This window comes from Apodemus sylvaticus, chromosome X (genome assembly GCF_947179515.1).
Source record: "Apodemus sylvaticus chromosome X, mApoSyl1.1, whole genome shotgun sequence".
Classification (NCBI taxonomy): domain Eukaryota; kingdom Metazoa; phylum Chordata; class Mammalia; order Rodentia; family Muridae; genus Apodemus; species Apodemus sylvaticus.
This window is the reverse complement of record NC_067495.1, coordinates 147,550,362-147,566,289: the sequence shown is the minus strand read 5'-3', so window position 1 is coordinate 147,566,289 and position 15,928 is coordinate 147,550,362. Positions and strand designations below refer to the sequence as shown.

The following is a 15,928-nucleotide window of genomic DNA, read 5'->3' as shown; positions in this document are numbered from 1 at the left end:
ATTCCAGTTTTCTAGGTTAACACCCACTTATTAGTGAGTGCATACCATGATTGATCTTTTGAGACTGGGTTACCTCACTTAGTATGATGTTCTCCAGCTGCATCCATTTGCCTAAGAATTTCATGAATTCATTGTTTCTAATGGCTGAATGGTACTCCATTGTGTAGATATACCACATTTTTTGCATCCATTCTTCTGTTGAGGGATACCTGAGTTCTTTCCAGCTTCTGTCTATTATAAATAGGGCTGCTATGGACATAGTGGAGCATGTATCCTTATTACATGGTGGGGAATCCTCTGGGTATATGCCCAGGAGTGGTATAGCAGGAAAACGATCATCCACCATGATCAAGTAGGCTTTATCCCAGGGATGCAGGGTTGGTTCAATATACGGAAATCCATCAATACAATCTACTACATAAACAAACTCAAAGAACAAAACTACATGGTCATTTCATTGGATGCTGAAAAAGCATTTGACAAAATTCAGCATCCTTTCATGCTTAAAGTCTTGGAAAGAACAGGAATTCAAGGCCCATACCTAAACATAGTAAAAGCAATATACAGCAAACCCATAGCCAGCATCAAACTAAATGGAGAGAAACTTGAAGCAATCCCACTAAAATCAGGGACTAGACAGGGCTGCCCCCTTTCTCCTTATCTTTTCAATATTGTACTTGAGGTACTAGCTCAGGCAATTAGACAACATAAGGAGGTCAAAGGGATACAAATTGGAAAGGAAGAAGTCAAACTATCACTATTTGCAGATGATATGATAGTCTATCTAAGTGACCCAAAAAACTCCACCAGAGAACTCCTACAGCGATAAACAACTTCAGCAAAGTGGCTGCTTATAAAATCAATTCAAGCAAATCAGTAGGCTTCCTATATTCTTATACTTATTTAAAGGATCACACTTTTTGGAGCTCACACTCAAAGCTAGGTAAGGTATTTTCCTGTAGCTAAGGGGTAGTATTAAGTGAGGTCACAAATGAGACACAATAACTATTAAAAAAACTGAGTGTCACTAAACCCCAAGAGGTCAGAACTAAAAGTCTTGAATGCCTCACAAGAAGGTGTGCCAACTTTCTATGAGTCATTTGAACATTTATCAGAGGCTCTTGTTTCATACTTTGTGTTCCATTATCAAGGTCTTAGGACCTGTTCTCACTGTAGTGGAGACCCCTAACCATTGCCAAAACTCTATTCCAAAGCCCTGAAATTTCTCATAGAAAGTCAGTTTTAGATGTCAGGTCTTATTGGCTCCTGTATTATCCAGAAAACTGGTATTTTGAGACATGTGGATACCCAGAGAGCGGATAAAGCAAACAGGGTTTCTCATCTTATTCAAACGCAGCAGTGATGCCTATTCCTATTTAAGTCATTTCCTTGTACCTCCAATGTTGCCATGCCCCTAAAATTCCCAGAGAATGACAGTCATATTGCTTAATTTACTGGAAAATTTATTGCTATGCTCTGGGTATGTGCTGCAACTCAGTTTTGTGTGGTTAGCTTACATGTGCTCACTAAGTGCTTAGGAACAGAAGTCCACTCATTTCTGTTCCTAAGCAGAAAAATGGACAGCCATATTGATGCTATTTTGATACTGTACATTAATAATACCAGAAAAGATTGTTTTTGATTAGTGAAGGATTAACAAGTATTTTAAAACTTCAGTGTTTCCCTTTCCGGTTTGTTGTTTTGAGACACAGATATGTGTCATTTATTGATAGGGACACAGAAATGTGTTCCTAGTTGGTTTCATCATGGTGGGTACCTCATTGAGTATACTTACACAAATCTACATGGTACATAAAGGTCAATCATTCTACTGTGGCATTATGATATAGTCAGGAGAATCAGTAAACAAGATAGATGAACAATTGCCAACATAACAGGACAATTGTTCTCTAGTAAACTTGTTTTATAACTGGAAAGAGCATACTCAAACACAAAGGTACAGAAAATACAAAAAACTAGGAACATAGCCATTTCTTCACAGTATAAACATGAAGTATTGAGTACACTATTGCACGTGTTCTTTTTTTATTGGACTGGCAGTTTGATTACCCTAGCATCACTACAATATTGTAATGCCTTTTGACAGAATGGCTATGACATCACCAGATGATAGGACTTTCTCAGTTCCATTATAATCTTAGAGAAACCTACATAACGTTGTTGAGTGTTACTGAACTGTATGTGAGAAAGCATCAACTACTTTAACCTTTCAAATTCTACAATTTCGTAGCATGGGGTTCTTCAACGGGGTGTTATCATTGTCTACAGAAGTTTGAAACCCTGTGTCTTTCCTCTTCCTGAGTCTAAGCTGTATATTTTCTGATCTAACACACAACTTTCCTGGTTCAATCAACAGCTAAACAGGAGCTTGACTGTCTAGTTATTTTCTTAGGAGCTGCTATCTATGTGGACATCAGGAGCAGCAATGTCCCCAAACAAAATTGATGTGAGGAATTTCCCCAAATTTCAAAGTCTTTGGATGCTCAAGCCATTTGAATTAAAATGTTAGTGTTTCTATAGATCTTTTATATATCCTCTTATACTTTAATCATGTCTAGATTACTTATAATATGCAATACAAATGCAAATAATCATGCTATATTGTTTATGAAATAAGGACACAAAAAATGTATGTGCTCATTTGATGTGTGGATTATGTTTTGGGTAATCTCTTTGGGAGTGGGGAAATCATTTGAAATGTAAATAAAAAATATATCGAATAAAAAAAAGATTCAAAAAAAATGTATGTGCTCAGAACACACAGATTTTTTTCCAAATACTTTTGATCCATCATTGGTTTAACCTGAGGATTTGGAGCTTGCAAGTATTCAGGACTCACTTGTCTATTCTGCTGTTCCTTTCAAGGTCAGAAGCAGTCAAGTCAGAGTACACAGAGATTTCTAAAAGCAGATTGAAGTTATGTGCTCTGACAACCTTTAAGGGACACAGTCTAAAGGTACAATAGACCCAGGCAAGGTGTCCATACTCCTGTGATTTATGATCCTGGTGAATCTAAAAGGGGAAGCTTTAAGGTGGAGCATTATTCTCAATACTCAGAAACTCAAAAGGAAACTTGGGGGAAAAAATAACAACATTGATTCTTGGTAACCTTAGTGCTAAGTTTTGAGCATTGTTTCATTTCCTGTCAATCCAGAGTGGTTAAAACATAGCTTCTCAACACTGAGCTGTCAGTGATCAATCTCTTGAAATGTATATCACATCATGCCTAACATTTTCTTCTTAACAGCAGCCTCCCAAAATATTTGCCCCGAACTAAATACATTTGTAGTTTAGTTAGGATAGAAAGGAAAAGCTAAGTGTGACAGTATGATCATGTCAGGTCCAAAATAAGAGTGCCCACTCAGGGAAACATGTCCATGTCTGGTAGAGAAGATGCATGCAGGGCAAGCCTCCAGTCTGGTCTGTGGTCCTTCGCAACTTGATATGTGTTCTCCTCTCCCACTTCCGTCCTTAGTTGTCAGTTGACTTCCAATAGGCAGTCCAGTCCTTGCTCCTGAAGGTGTCTGCTCTTACATTTCACCAGAACGAATTTTGAAATGAAGTCTATGCTACCCCTCACCAGAATTAGGAAAAGAGAAAACATGAAGGAACTTGCCTGTGAGTATGTCAGGCAGTGCTGCCCTCCCTCCCCACTGAATGATAAAAAAAAGCAAGCAAAGCAAGTGAGAGGACTTGGAAGCCCAAGGTGACAGGCCCTTCTTCTAAAGTGGTGTACATGTTGTGATGGGAGGAGTCATGTCTTTCAGTAAGCTAAAGGTCACTGTAAAAATGCTAATAAGTATGAATGGCTGAGAAGCACCTAAAGAAATGTTCAACATCCTTAGTCATCAGGGAAATGCAAATCAAAACTCTGAGATTTCACCTCACACCAGTCAGAATGGCTAAGATTAAAAACTCAGGAGACAGCAGGTGCTGGTGAGGATGTGGGGAAAGAGGAACACTCCTCCACTGCTGGTGGGGTTGCAAGCTGGTACAACCACTCTGGAAATCAGTATGGCGGTTCCTCAGAAAACTGGGCATGACACTTCTGGAGGACCCTGCTGTACCTCCCCTGGGCATATACCCAAAGGATTCCCCAGCATGTAATAAGGACACATGCTCCACTATGTTCATAGCTGCCTTATTTATAATAGCCAGAAGCTGGAAAGAATCCAGATATCCCTCAACGGAGGAATGGATACAGAAAATGTGGTATGTTTACACAATGGAATACTATTCAGCTATCAAAAACAATGAATTCATGTAATTCTTAGGCAAATGGGCACAAATGGAAAATATCATCATAAGTGAGGGAACCCAATCACAAAAGAACACCCATGGTATGCACTCACTGATAAGTGGATATTAGCCCAGAAGTTTGAAATACCCAAGACACAATTCACATATCAAATGATGCCCAAGAAGAAGGAAGAACAAAGTATGGATACTCTGGTCCTTCTTAGAAGGGGGGAACAAAATACCCACAGAAGGAGATACAGAGACAAAGTGTGAAGCAGAGTCTGAGGGAAAGACCATCCAGAGATTACCCCACCTAGTGATCCATCCCATATACAGCTACAAAACCCAGACACTATTATCGATGCCCACAAGTACTTGCTGACTGGAGCCGGATATAGCTGTCTCCTGATAGACTCTGCCAGTGCATGACAAATACAGAGGGGAACATTCTCAGCCAGCCATTGAACTGAGCACAGGGTCCCCAATGGAGGAGCTAGAGAAAGGACCCAAGGAGCTGAAGGGGGTTTGCAGCGCCATAGGAGGAACAACGATATGAGCCATCCAGTACTCCCAGAGCTCCCAGGGACAAAGACATCAACCAGATAGTACACATGGTGTTACCCATGGCTCCAGACACATAGGCAGCAGAGGATGGACTTGTTGGACATCAAAGGGAGGAGTGGCCCCTGGTCCTGGAAAGGCTTCATGCAGCAGTATAGGGGAATACCAGGACAGGGAAGTGAGAGGGGGTTGATTGGGGAACAGGGGGAGGGGAGATGGCTTATGGGACTTTGGGGGGCCAAGAAAGGGGAAATCATTTGAAATGTAAATAAAGAATATTAAAACATGCTAATAAGTGATTCTGAAAACAGAAGGTTCAGTTTCATCTCTCCTAACTGGAGTCTAAAAGGGCTAATGTAGCTTTCATTGCAGAAGGGATTCTCTGAACCTCACTCATCATTTTTGCTTTTAATGGGAGGCCATACTTTGAATGCCTCATTAGAGCTCATGCACCACTAAGCATGAAGTTCAAAGCAAAATAATCTCAGGCACCACACACATTTTATTTAAAGGTTGTGGAGGTGTGAAGAGAAAGATGGACAAGAAGAGGTGATGCATGTGTTGTACTTAATACCTGTGGGTCTGAGCCAGCCTGGAGATGGGATATGTGAGTGTGACCTTTGCTTTCCCTTTGTGTACACACTCTCAGACCTATGTGTCAGGTTCAGGATCTGGTTTCCAAGTGACAGGTGGCCCCAGCAAACTGCTGTAATCACAACCTTAGCCCCTCCTCCTGCTCACCTGAAGTCATCCTGGAATCACATTTGTCATTCAGCATTTACATAGCTGACAGAACTTCAACCATCTATTCCTGGAGGTAAGTGGACTTGGCCTTGAGTCCAGCCCTTTGGCACTGTTGGGAAGGCCGAGACCAAGGTCCTTGCTCTATGTATTTCCCTTTCGCTTCTGGCCCATTGGTGAAATGCTTGCTCTTACACATGTGGCAGCCCCAGTGTTGCAGGGACAATAGATAGCACTGATTATCTCTTCATACTTGCTAGGGACCCACTGCTTCCTAAGCTAAGAGGACATGTGACTTCTTGTTGAGTATATAATTCAGAGCTGGCCCCAGTCTTCTTCTAAGGAAACTGGAGTCCCCTTTCTCTCTGTTCAAACTTTGTCAAACTCTCATGTGCTTTCAGTGTATTTCACTGTAGCTACTCTCTTCCCCCTGTGCCTTGCAGCCTGCCTCAAGGATCAGATGCCAAGACTTTCTGTTCTTAGTCCAACTGGCTGCCATCCACATCCCTCCTCTTCATGTATTCACAGAATTGTTCATGCAGATCTACATGGGGCAGCAAAGCACAGGTGCAGAAGGCACTGTGGCTGGAGGCCACCTCTTGTTAGTCACATAATTGCACAGCGTCACTTCCATCTCCTGAACAGATTTGTTTTCCTCTTTGGGAGTAAATGTGAGTTCCTTTCTCCAGTGACTGATGGTGAAATTGCACTAAGTCCTAACCCTGATTGCCAATCTGGGTCTCACCAAGTTAAATACCTTTTGCACAGGACAGAAAATGGTTATCAGGCTGAAGAGACAGACTGAAGAATGAAAGAATATCTGTGCCAATTATTCATCTGACGTGGGATTAATATCCAAAATATGTAAATAGGTGAAAAACTAAACAAAAGGAGCAAATAATCCAATCAATAATAGGAAATGAACTGAGAAATTTTTAAATGAAATACAAATAGCCAAGGAATACAGGCAAAGATGTTTAGTCTGTTCGTCCACCAGGGAAATGCAAATCAAAACTACACTCAGATTCCATCTTATCTCCAGTCAGAATTACAATCATCAAGAAAACCAACAAAAAGCAGTAAGTTCTAGCAAAGATGGGGGACAGATATACCCTTATATTCTGTAGAACTGCAAATTAGTGTAGTCACTATGGAAATAATGATGGTGGTTCCTCAATAAATTAAAAGTAGATCTTCTAGGCTAATGTAGCACTTGCTAAACACATGCGATTCCCTGGATTAAATCCCCAGCAAGATAGAAAAGTTAACGAAATCTAGAAATTCTATGTGATTTTTGTCATACCCTTTCTGGGCTTATACTCTGAAGTATTATAATTATATAAGAGATACCTGTATACCCATTTTTATCATGACACTATTCATAATAACCAAGACATAGAATCAGCTTAGGTGCCCAACAACATATGAATGGATAAACAAAAGAGGTTTATGCACAGTGGGAAATTATTCAGCTGTGAGAAAGAATGAAATCACTCCATTTGCCAGAAAACAGTTGCAACTGGTGATCCCTGTGTTAAGTGGTATATTAAAGACTCAGAAATACAAACATTATAATGTTTTTTTTCTCATAGGCAGAATATAGGAAAAAAGGTGATGAAAGTATAAGGATTAATAGGGAAAAGTAATGGATTGGTGATATTGGAGGTGGGGCTAAGTGAAGATCATGGAGACAGGTGAATATGATCAAAATATGTTATGTGCAAGTATGACCACATCACAATGGCATCTATTATTTTGTAGAATTAATATACGGTAAGAACAAGGTAGGAAAAATTAAGATGGTCTACCAGGGGCAATTCCTCACCTAAGAATTCTCTCTCCCTATCTTTTACTGTAATTTGAAGTCAAAACAGCTCTGGAGGACAACTTTATATTGTGAATTTGGGATTAGTTTTTATTTGGAGGCAAAATTTTACCTGGTCTCAATTTTTCATATTTCTCCACTGGAGCGTCTTGTAGCATATTTGGTATTTCTTCTACATTGCATTTCTCAAGTCCCAAGTGCTCATTATAGGAGTCTCACTTGCCCACAGGGGTTTTAGATCTCAGGCCAAGGCTCATACTGGTCCTGTCTGAATGTACTCCATTAGAAGCAGCTTATCTCTCTTCTCTTTCTCAGTTCTCTATGGGATGGGGGCTGCTCTCTTCTGTATTTTTTTTTTTTTTGCTGAGGTTCTGAGGGTTTAGGAAATTTTGCTTCTGGCCCTAGCTCATGCACACAACATCAAGCATTGCTTTGGATTGGAACTTCAACTCTGTATGCATTCAGTACTCTCTCTTGACTTGTCACACTGAACTGACATCCTGAAGACAGATGACATTTACCTTGTGGCTTAGATGGAAGAGGTGGTCTACATAAAATCCATTATTTATTCTCCTGGTAAAAAGTAATCTCTTCAATTAAGAAACACAGAAGTATGAACTCTATAGACAGCTAGGATGGGAATTTTTGCTTACTTAACAGTTTTTCATCTTACATTAAAAGAAAAATATTCCTTTCAAAAACTGAGCTCCAGATTCACAAGTACCTCCAGTCTTCCCACAATAACAATGACCACAGAGGGGAAGGGTCACAGACTAATAAATACCATGTCATCAGGTGACCATTGTGTCTACAGACTCAGCCTGGCTGGGCAATTTGTTTCCCTGCTGCTAAAGTGAGAATCATGCACGTCCCACCTCTGGGGCATCCATCTGTTCTTCTACAAGGATACCAAATTTTGTTCCAATCACTATCCTCTTTCTTTTCTTCTCAGAAGAGTAACCAAGCTGTTTTGAGACCTTACAGTTGTGATGAATTTGGTCTGGAAGGATGCTATGTGAACAGGGCACCAGAGATGGGCTGGAGCAAGAACACAAGAGTGCTCAGGAATCTGGAACACTGTGCTTACAAGGTAAACACAACCTTTGGCCATCTCCATTGACCTAGAATGAAAGACCCCTCAAGGTGCACAAGTCTCATAACTCCTGGCAACAACATGGTAGAGACAGGGTTGAAGGGAGATCAGCTCACATTCGATTCTGACCTATCTCTTGATTTGGAGGACCATGTTTTAAAACCTTAGAGAATTTGAGGGCTCAAGTCCAAAAGTCAGTCAGTGACAGAAAGTCCTTTTTGCTTGGATTTACTCAAAGAACTTTAGATGTCATACCTCTTTTTATCCTTAATCAGCTACTACTTCTCCATTTTGTGGAAGAGGAAATGGGTAAAAAAGGGAAGGTAGGAACAGAACATTCTGGAGGCAGTGCCCCATTCCTGGGAATATAAGCATAGGCTCTGTAGCCAGATGCTTGTCTGCCTGATTTGCTGTGTGACTGCGGGCCACTCTGTTGACTTCTCTGTGCTTCTCTTCTCAATATTGACTTGAACAATAAAATCTCCTACCTCTGAGGATTAAGAGAAGAGACATGTGAGTGAAGAATAACTGGCCTATGGTTTTATATGTGGCTGGGAAGACAGCTCATAGTAGAATATTGTTGTCCCTATGGGGAGCCTAGCCTGTCTATGAGTGGGCATTTGGAGCCTTTATACACTCCTAATCTTTTTTATACACTTATAATCTTTGGAGGACATGGTTGCTTGGTTTTTCCTCTGAAACACCTTCACCAACCCCACCTTAGTGATCAGCCAGTCGTAATTTTCATAACTTCAATCATTAAGCATTTCCCCCTAAGGCATCTGAACTGGCTCTGTGGCAATACAGTCAGACTACAAACATCCCATTACAGATAAGAACAAAACAAAGTGGCTCACAAGGTTAGATGGTGGCACATGTCCATGAGTGCTAGTGAGAGAGTTCCACTGCTGATGCTGGTGCTCCAGCCAGAGAGCCGTAGAAGTCCACGCACAACGATGGCAACAGCCCTATAATGACATCAAACCACAGTGCTCCTGAGCCAAGGACAGGGCTCAAGTCCCCAGATGGTTGCCCTGTCCTGCCTACTGGATATGTCTTCATGCTACTCATCCTAGCTAGTCACCAGCCACCCCTACAGGAGTTCTTTCTGCTGCATGTACCCATCAGACAGCCAATTCCATGGGATCAGGCACTGCTTGATTGGGCTCCATGAAACTTGGGTGAAGAGTCTACTTTTAGAAAGCTGTCATGTACACCCTTAAAGAGGTCAGCTCCTGAAATATGCTTCTCTGTCCAAGCACTCTACGACCCTCTTCTCTTTGACTTCTCTCCAGAACAGAGGCCCAACAGAAAGTGGAAGCCCCAGTTCAGTCAGGACAATGCTTCCTGGAGGGATGTTGTCTGCGCTTAGAGAAGCTGCAGAAGTTAGACAGGAGAGAAATGGAAGAGAAAGCTTGGCACAGGAACCAGTAGGGACAAAGGCCAAGAACTTTGAGCACTTCAAGGTTATAGAATGAAGTGCAAGGCAGAGCCTTACAGGTTGTATCTGGACAAGTATATGGAGCCAGGTTCTGACTCTGGGAACATCTGATCATGTGAGAAACACCATCAGGACAGATTCTAGCAAGGCCCTTCATAGAGTAAAGGGTGACTTAATGGGATGCTTGTTAAGGGTCAACTGTATCAGCTCATATGAAGAGCCAATGAATGTAAGAAGCATCATGACTAACAGTATTCTACAGGAAGATTGAGCCCTGCCTCCTGATAGCCAGCCTTCCTGAAACTCCTTGTGGCTGACATCTGGATGATAATACAGACTGTGCTTTAAAGCTTCCTGGCATTCTTTCCCATCCCTGCTCTCATCCTTGCATCTATCTGGCATGCTTCCCATTCACTTGGATGAAGCCAAGCTGCCATGTTCTTTGATACTTGATAAAGAAGCCTCTGGCCGAAACTAGTCCATGAGGTCTCAACAAAGAGCTTCTTCCTGTTATCCCTGCCATGAGTGAGCATGGAAGATGCTCCTTCCCTGTGGAACTTGAAGATGACAATGATTTTCTGAGAGACTCTGGTCCAGAAGAACCAACTAAGCCATGATTCCTGACCCACAGAGTCTGTGAGGCAATATATGTGTGGTTTGGAGTTGACTCTTTTGGGTAATTTGTTACAAAGTGATAGATAATTAATATAGGCAAGGATCAGAGCAAGGAAAAGTGGGAACTATAATTGACCACCAAGGAAAACCAATTGTGTCTCGTGGTTCAAAAGACTGTAGATGATGAGGGAATGTGAGTAAAAGTAGTTTCAAGATAAGAAAGATTTTGGAGCAAGACTTTCTGGCTTTAATCTCCTGTTCAGACCCTTGCTAACTATGTGACACTGGGCAAGTCATCAAAACTTTCTGAGCCTTAGATAGTTCTTTTGTAAAATGGTGATAAATACAGTAACTACTGTAGGGGTGTCTGTACTTTTTCCCTTTAGCACATGCCTCAGTACCTAGCATAGTGATGAAGGACATGCTGAGATTGCTCAGCATGCTGGAACATTTCTAGAAGGCTTAGTGTTTGGTTTAATACCAGCATGGACAAGACCCAAATGTTTCAATGTGATTTACTTACATCCTTCAAAGCATTTGCATGTGGCTCAGTCCAAGGGAAACTGCACATCTGTAGAAGTCTGACTTGTCCTGCCTAACTCCTTCCCCTGGGCACAGATTATGGGTGAAGCTTTCTTTCCAGGAGAATTAAATGAGCTGATAAGGCCCTGGAAACATAATTTTGGCCACATGAACACTGTACATAACTACATGAAATTAGCTGACTTACATGGGCTTTTCCAGGGTCAAGTTTGGTCTCAGCAGGGATAATAGTTTGGATTTGCCTACCAAAGCCAGGTTTGTCTGACATCTCACATACTTCTCATTTCCCAAAGGAGCACTACCAGATAGGAGGTAGCCTTACCTGTCCAGGAAGAGCAGGCATAGAATCAGAGGCCATCATGCGCTGAAAGCGCTGGGGTTGTTGCATTATCTGCTGCAGAAGGAATGAAGACTGGTCAGGTTGCTGCTGCTGCTGCTGCTGCTGCTGCTGTTGCTGTTGATGCTGCTGCTGTTGATGCTGCTGCTGTTGATGCTGCTGCTGTTGATGATGGTGCTGTTGATGATGGTTCTGTTGATGCTGCTGCTGTTGATGATGGTGCTGTTGATGATGATGCTGTTGATGATGATGCTGGAGTTGCAAAGTGGCAGTGGCAGTTGAGGAGGCAGTGGCAGAAGGAGCGTGTGCTGGTGTTGCCTGAGGCAAATAGTGGAGCAAAGACGACTGCCTGGAGTGGGTAGGCATGGAGGTCATCTTCCGGGGGCTTGACTCAGAAACAAAATGTGACAAGGGCTTCGTGTTGCTGAAGGTAAAGGGCTCAGGTGCTTCTGGACTGGAACTTGTTAGGCCATGCTGCATGATCATACTCAAGGTTTTGGGTTGCTGGCTGTTGGTCATAGGCTTAAAGATGGAATTTGCCACCTGCTGCTGCTGCTGCTGCTGTTGCTGTTGCTGTTTTTGTTGCTGCTGCTGCTGTTGCTGTTGCTGTTGCTGACTTAGCAGATTGCTGGTGGGAGTGAGGCTCCTGATCAGAGAGTATTGTGGAGTAAAGGACTGCTGTGGCAAGCCGGGACTGGAGAGATTCTCAGGGCGGTAGGGAGGGGATGGCCCTGGGGTGCTGGTGGGCAGAGCAGATATCAGGTGTCCTTGAGGGCTTTTGACAGTAGAGGACACCAGATTGGCAAGAATGGAGCTCTGGGGGCTGAATTGTGGTTGCTGATTGAGAGGCAGACCCGGGAGCTTTGCTGGAACATAGGGCAAGGTGGGCCCAAGGGCAGCATTGCTGCTGGGGGCCATGCTGGAGAGTAAGGCATTGGGCGAGTTTTGCACAGCACTGCCAGACAAGCTATTGGATGACATGCAGGACGCTGTGAAGTTCTGTGGGCTGAATGGTGGTGGTGGTGGTTGTGGTGGTGGTGGGTGAGGAGATGGCACTGGGAGGTAAGGTGGGGAAAGACCTGGAGGAGGCAAACTGGACCAGCTGCGGTTGGAACCTTGTTTTGTAGCAGATCCCTGCTTGCTGGCTGCAAGTGCTTTCAGCTGGTGGGCATGATGCCACTGAGGCACAGATAATGGAGGCATAGTGACGGGGAGCACGTTCTGGACCTGGTTTTTGACCTGAGCCTGTGCTGTTGAAGAACTGGATGAGACTATCTGCTTACTGGTGGAAGGAATGGAGTAGCTGATCCCTGTGGAGGAGGGCATGATTGGTAGTGATGTGCCAGCAACTTGACTGCAGCTAGATGCAAATTCCTTGCTGGATCCAAGGCTTTCCATATGTGGCATCTGAACTGGAAGCTTGGCAGGGGGACCAAGAGGGGCCTGGGGATTCTGTAAAACGAGAGGTTCTTCTGACTTGCTCCCCAGAATCTTCTCAAGGTCAAGATCATTTGAAGAAGGTTCTTGAATTTTGGTTAGTTCCTCCAGCAGATCTTGAAGCTCTTGGTCTACAGCTGGCATACTGTTGTTTTTCTCATAGTAAGAAACAGCATGTCCTTTCAGCCCCGTGTCTGCAATTGATGGCACCCCAAATGGTGAGCCCATAGCACTGCTATTCACAACATTACTGTCCAGAGGGCTATTCTCAAGGAGTAATGATTGACCAGACACTCCCAGATCTGCAGAATTGTGATTCATGTTTAATGTGGGCATCTGAATCTCTGTAGAGAGAGAAGTAGGGTGGGCCCCTGGGCCCATAGACAGGGTGACATCTTCAAGGCAAGGTCTCTTGATTTTATTAGGATAGCCCCCATCAGCCACGCCTGTGAAGTGGAAGTTCTCTCCTTCCTGTCTTCTTTTACTGGTTCCCTGTATTTATGAGAGAGAGAGAGAGAGAGACAGAGAGAGAGAGAGAGAGAGAGACAGAGAGAGAGAGAGACAGAGAGAGAGACAGAGAGACAGAGAGTGTGTGTGAGAGAGAGAGACAGAGGGAGAGAGACAGAGGGAGAGAGAGAATGAATGAATACAAATTAAGCAAAAAGTTCGACATATTAAAGCTAATGCTAGGAGTCCCACAAATAAAACAGGACTCTTAGTTTAGACTTACACTTGTCAAAAATCATAAAAATACAATCTATTTTTGGAAGCATGGTTTTTGTTTCTTTGTTGCTCTGTCTCATTTAAACAGCTCTGTTACATTTCAAATAAAGCAATATGCTGTCTGTATACTAAACAGGACTGAAAGTCACACCAAGGGTATTCGTTGTACACTTAAAGGGGTGTTCAGGGGCTGTGCTGAGCTCACTCAATGAAAGTGCTGCCAAAGGCAGGCACTCAGGTGCAAATTAGAACTAGCTGAACAATTTCAATGTCTATATAGCTAGAGATAACCTAGGCTTTAAAAAAGACAAACCATAAAATAGACACTGACCTTCCTTGCTTAAATGAATCAGGGTATGTTGATAAAATAGAACCTAACAGTGTTTAAGAAATGGACATGCAAGGGAGCTGCCTGAGGCGCATGTTTAGGGAAAGTGCACGTTTTAAACCAGCCACTGAGGTTATTACTCCATTACTTTACACCCACACACTCTTTCCACATGCACACATACTCACTGCTTATGTGTGTATTAAAATAACTTGGATGAACCAATATTCTACTGTTTTAGAGTGCTCACATCTGAGGAATAACTGGCAAATCCCTTTCTAGTTTCTGCATGTCTGTACTGTTTGTTTTTAATGAGAAAAAGTTGCAATAAAAGAAAAGCCCAAGTATGAAGTTATTTAAGTAAGGAATTCCTCTGTGCAGATGTATCCTTGGGTTGGGGAGATATCAAACAACAGGAAGAGGCCCCACTGTGGGATCAGATATATAAACAGTCTTTAGGGGCAAAGCAATACTTTTGTTTCCCTGCTTCATATTCTTATCCACCATTCAGTCATGTTAATAACCATGAGTTGTCTGTCAGTAGGTAAGGGAGAGGAGGCAGAGACATTCATATCAGAATAAGGATAGAATGCCAATTCTGGCAGCTCCTCATCTGCAGTAGACTAAGGTCATGGCTTTCATGGCCAAGTGAACATCAAAGTAACCCCACCCAGAGCTGTGTGCTCCAAGACTTCCTGAACACGAGAATCACTTAGAACTAGCCAGATTGCCAGATCCTCCCATAAAAATTAACTATAGTAATTGAATCCAGGGGAGAGCTCAGGCAGTGGACATAGGCAGCATTGCATAGGTCCCTGGTCATGAGGTTGATACAGTGAGGGTTTGCCCTTTCCATGTATACTCTCTGAGCTCACTTTATCATGTGAGAAATGATGAGAAAAGAGTTCTTAGGTCCTGTTGCTGCTTTCTTCACTGGAATGGATAGACTCTGTTATACATGTAGGGCCTCAAAGGGTTGTGACATTCCTAATGCAGATCTTCAAGGGCTCTGGAAATTCAGTATCTTCCCATAGCAATGGCTACCCCTCAGGAAGCAGGCAGGGCTTGTCTTATATTGCCTATCCAGTGGTTCAAGGCCAGATGAAGGGGGCACTACAAGTGAGCACCCAGTTGCCTCTCAGTCTCTTGTCTCCATTCATCCTCACAGTAGAGCACTGCAGCATCTTCCTTGGCTTTTTTGAGATGCTCGTGATTCAAACAAGGGAAGTCGACCTGTTGCCAAATTCATTTGAGGGCTGAGTACTGCAGGTTGAGCAGGAATGGGTGTGTAGAAGAGGCCTATCCAGTCTTCCATGCCAAGTTTCCTATCCAGGGGCCTGGTTGGGGTTCAGAAACCCTGGTGTTCTCAAGATGTTCAGGAAGCAGTTTACTGAGTGTTTGGCCCACAGCAAATAAAGTAAATAAATAGTAAATAGCAGCTGAGTGAACCAATGGACATATGAACCTAAGTGATTTGGCACATAGTGAACTTGGCACCTCCTCTAGCCATGTATGGAACAGCCTACAAACAAGTCCCTCAAATTCCAAACTGATACTTGGTCTCTTCAATTGTATGTCAAGGAATCCAAAGATAGGCTAAAACTAACAAAAAAAAATGTCTAAAATGAATCAATAGGTGTTTATATAGTATTGATTTTGATAACCAGCCTCTTGCAGGGAACAAAGGTTAGTAACAGTTGGGCACTATATGCTATTTCATGGTGGCATGATCTATACAACAGTTTTCACAATAGTGAGTCTAAACACAAGCAAGCAGGCATCCGGAGAGTGGGATGAGATGGACGGGAGGGGAGGGGTGATGGGAATGTAAGCCTGGAATTCTGGCTGTCTGGGAATCTAAAATTCACTGGCAGGGCTCATAGACCTTTTGTTGAATTGTTGGTCTGCCATGAAACTGTTGGGAATAAGGTGGCAAGAGGTTGCGAATCCAGTGGTCACATAAGTGAGAATGTGTCAAGGGTCATCGTGCACTGTTTGAATCTGATATGCTATGTTAAGTCCAC

The 15,928-nt window shown here is 42.8% G+C and overlaps 1 protein-coding gene across 2 annotated transcripts in view; it reads right to left on the bottom strand.

Annotated features, from left to right (window-relative positions):
- Mamld1 (mastermind like domain containing 1) overlaps positions 1–15,928 on the bottom strand; it is a 137,265-nt gene that overhangs the window by 33,080 nt on the left and 88,257 nt on the right. The window contains exons 3-4 of one of the 2 annotated variants that reach the window (XM_052171374.1): positions 11,402–13,345; positions 9,338–9,448 (exon numbers count right to left, since the gene is read on the bottom strand). In XM_052171374.1, coding sequence (XP_052027334.1) covers positions 9,338–9,448; positions 11,402–13,345 — 2,055 coding nt within the window. The remainder of the gene's footprint in view (positions 1–9,337; positions 9,449–11,401; positions 13,346–15,928) is intronic. The other variant, XM_052171375.1, reaches the window with a different exon arrangement.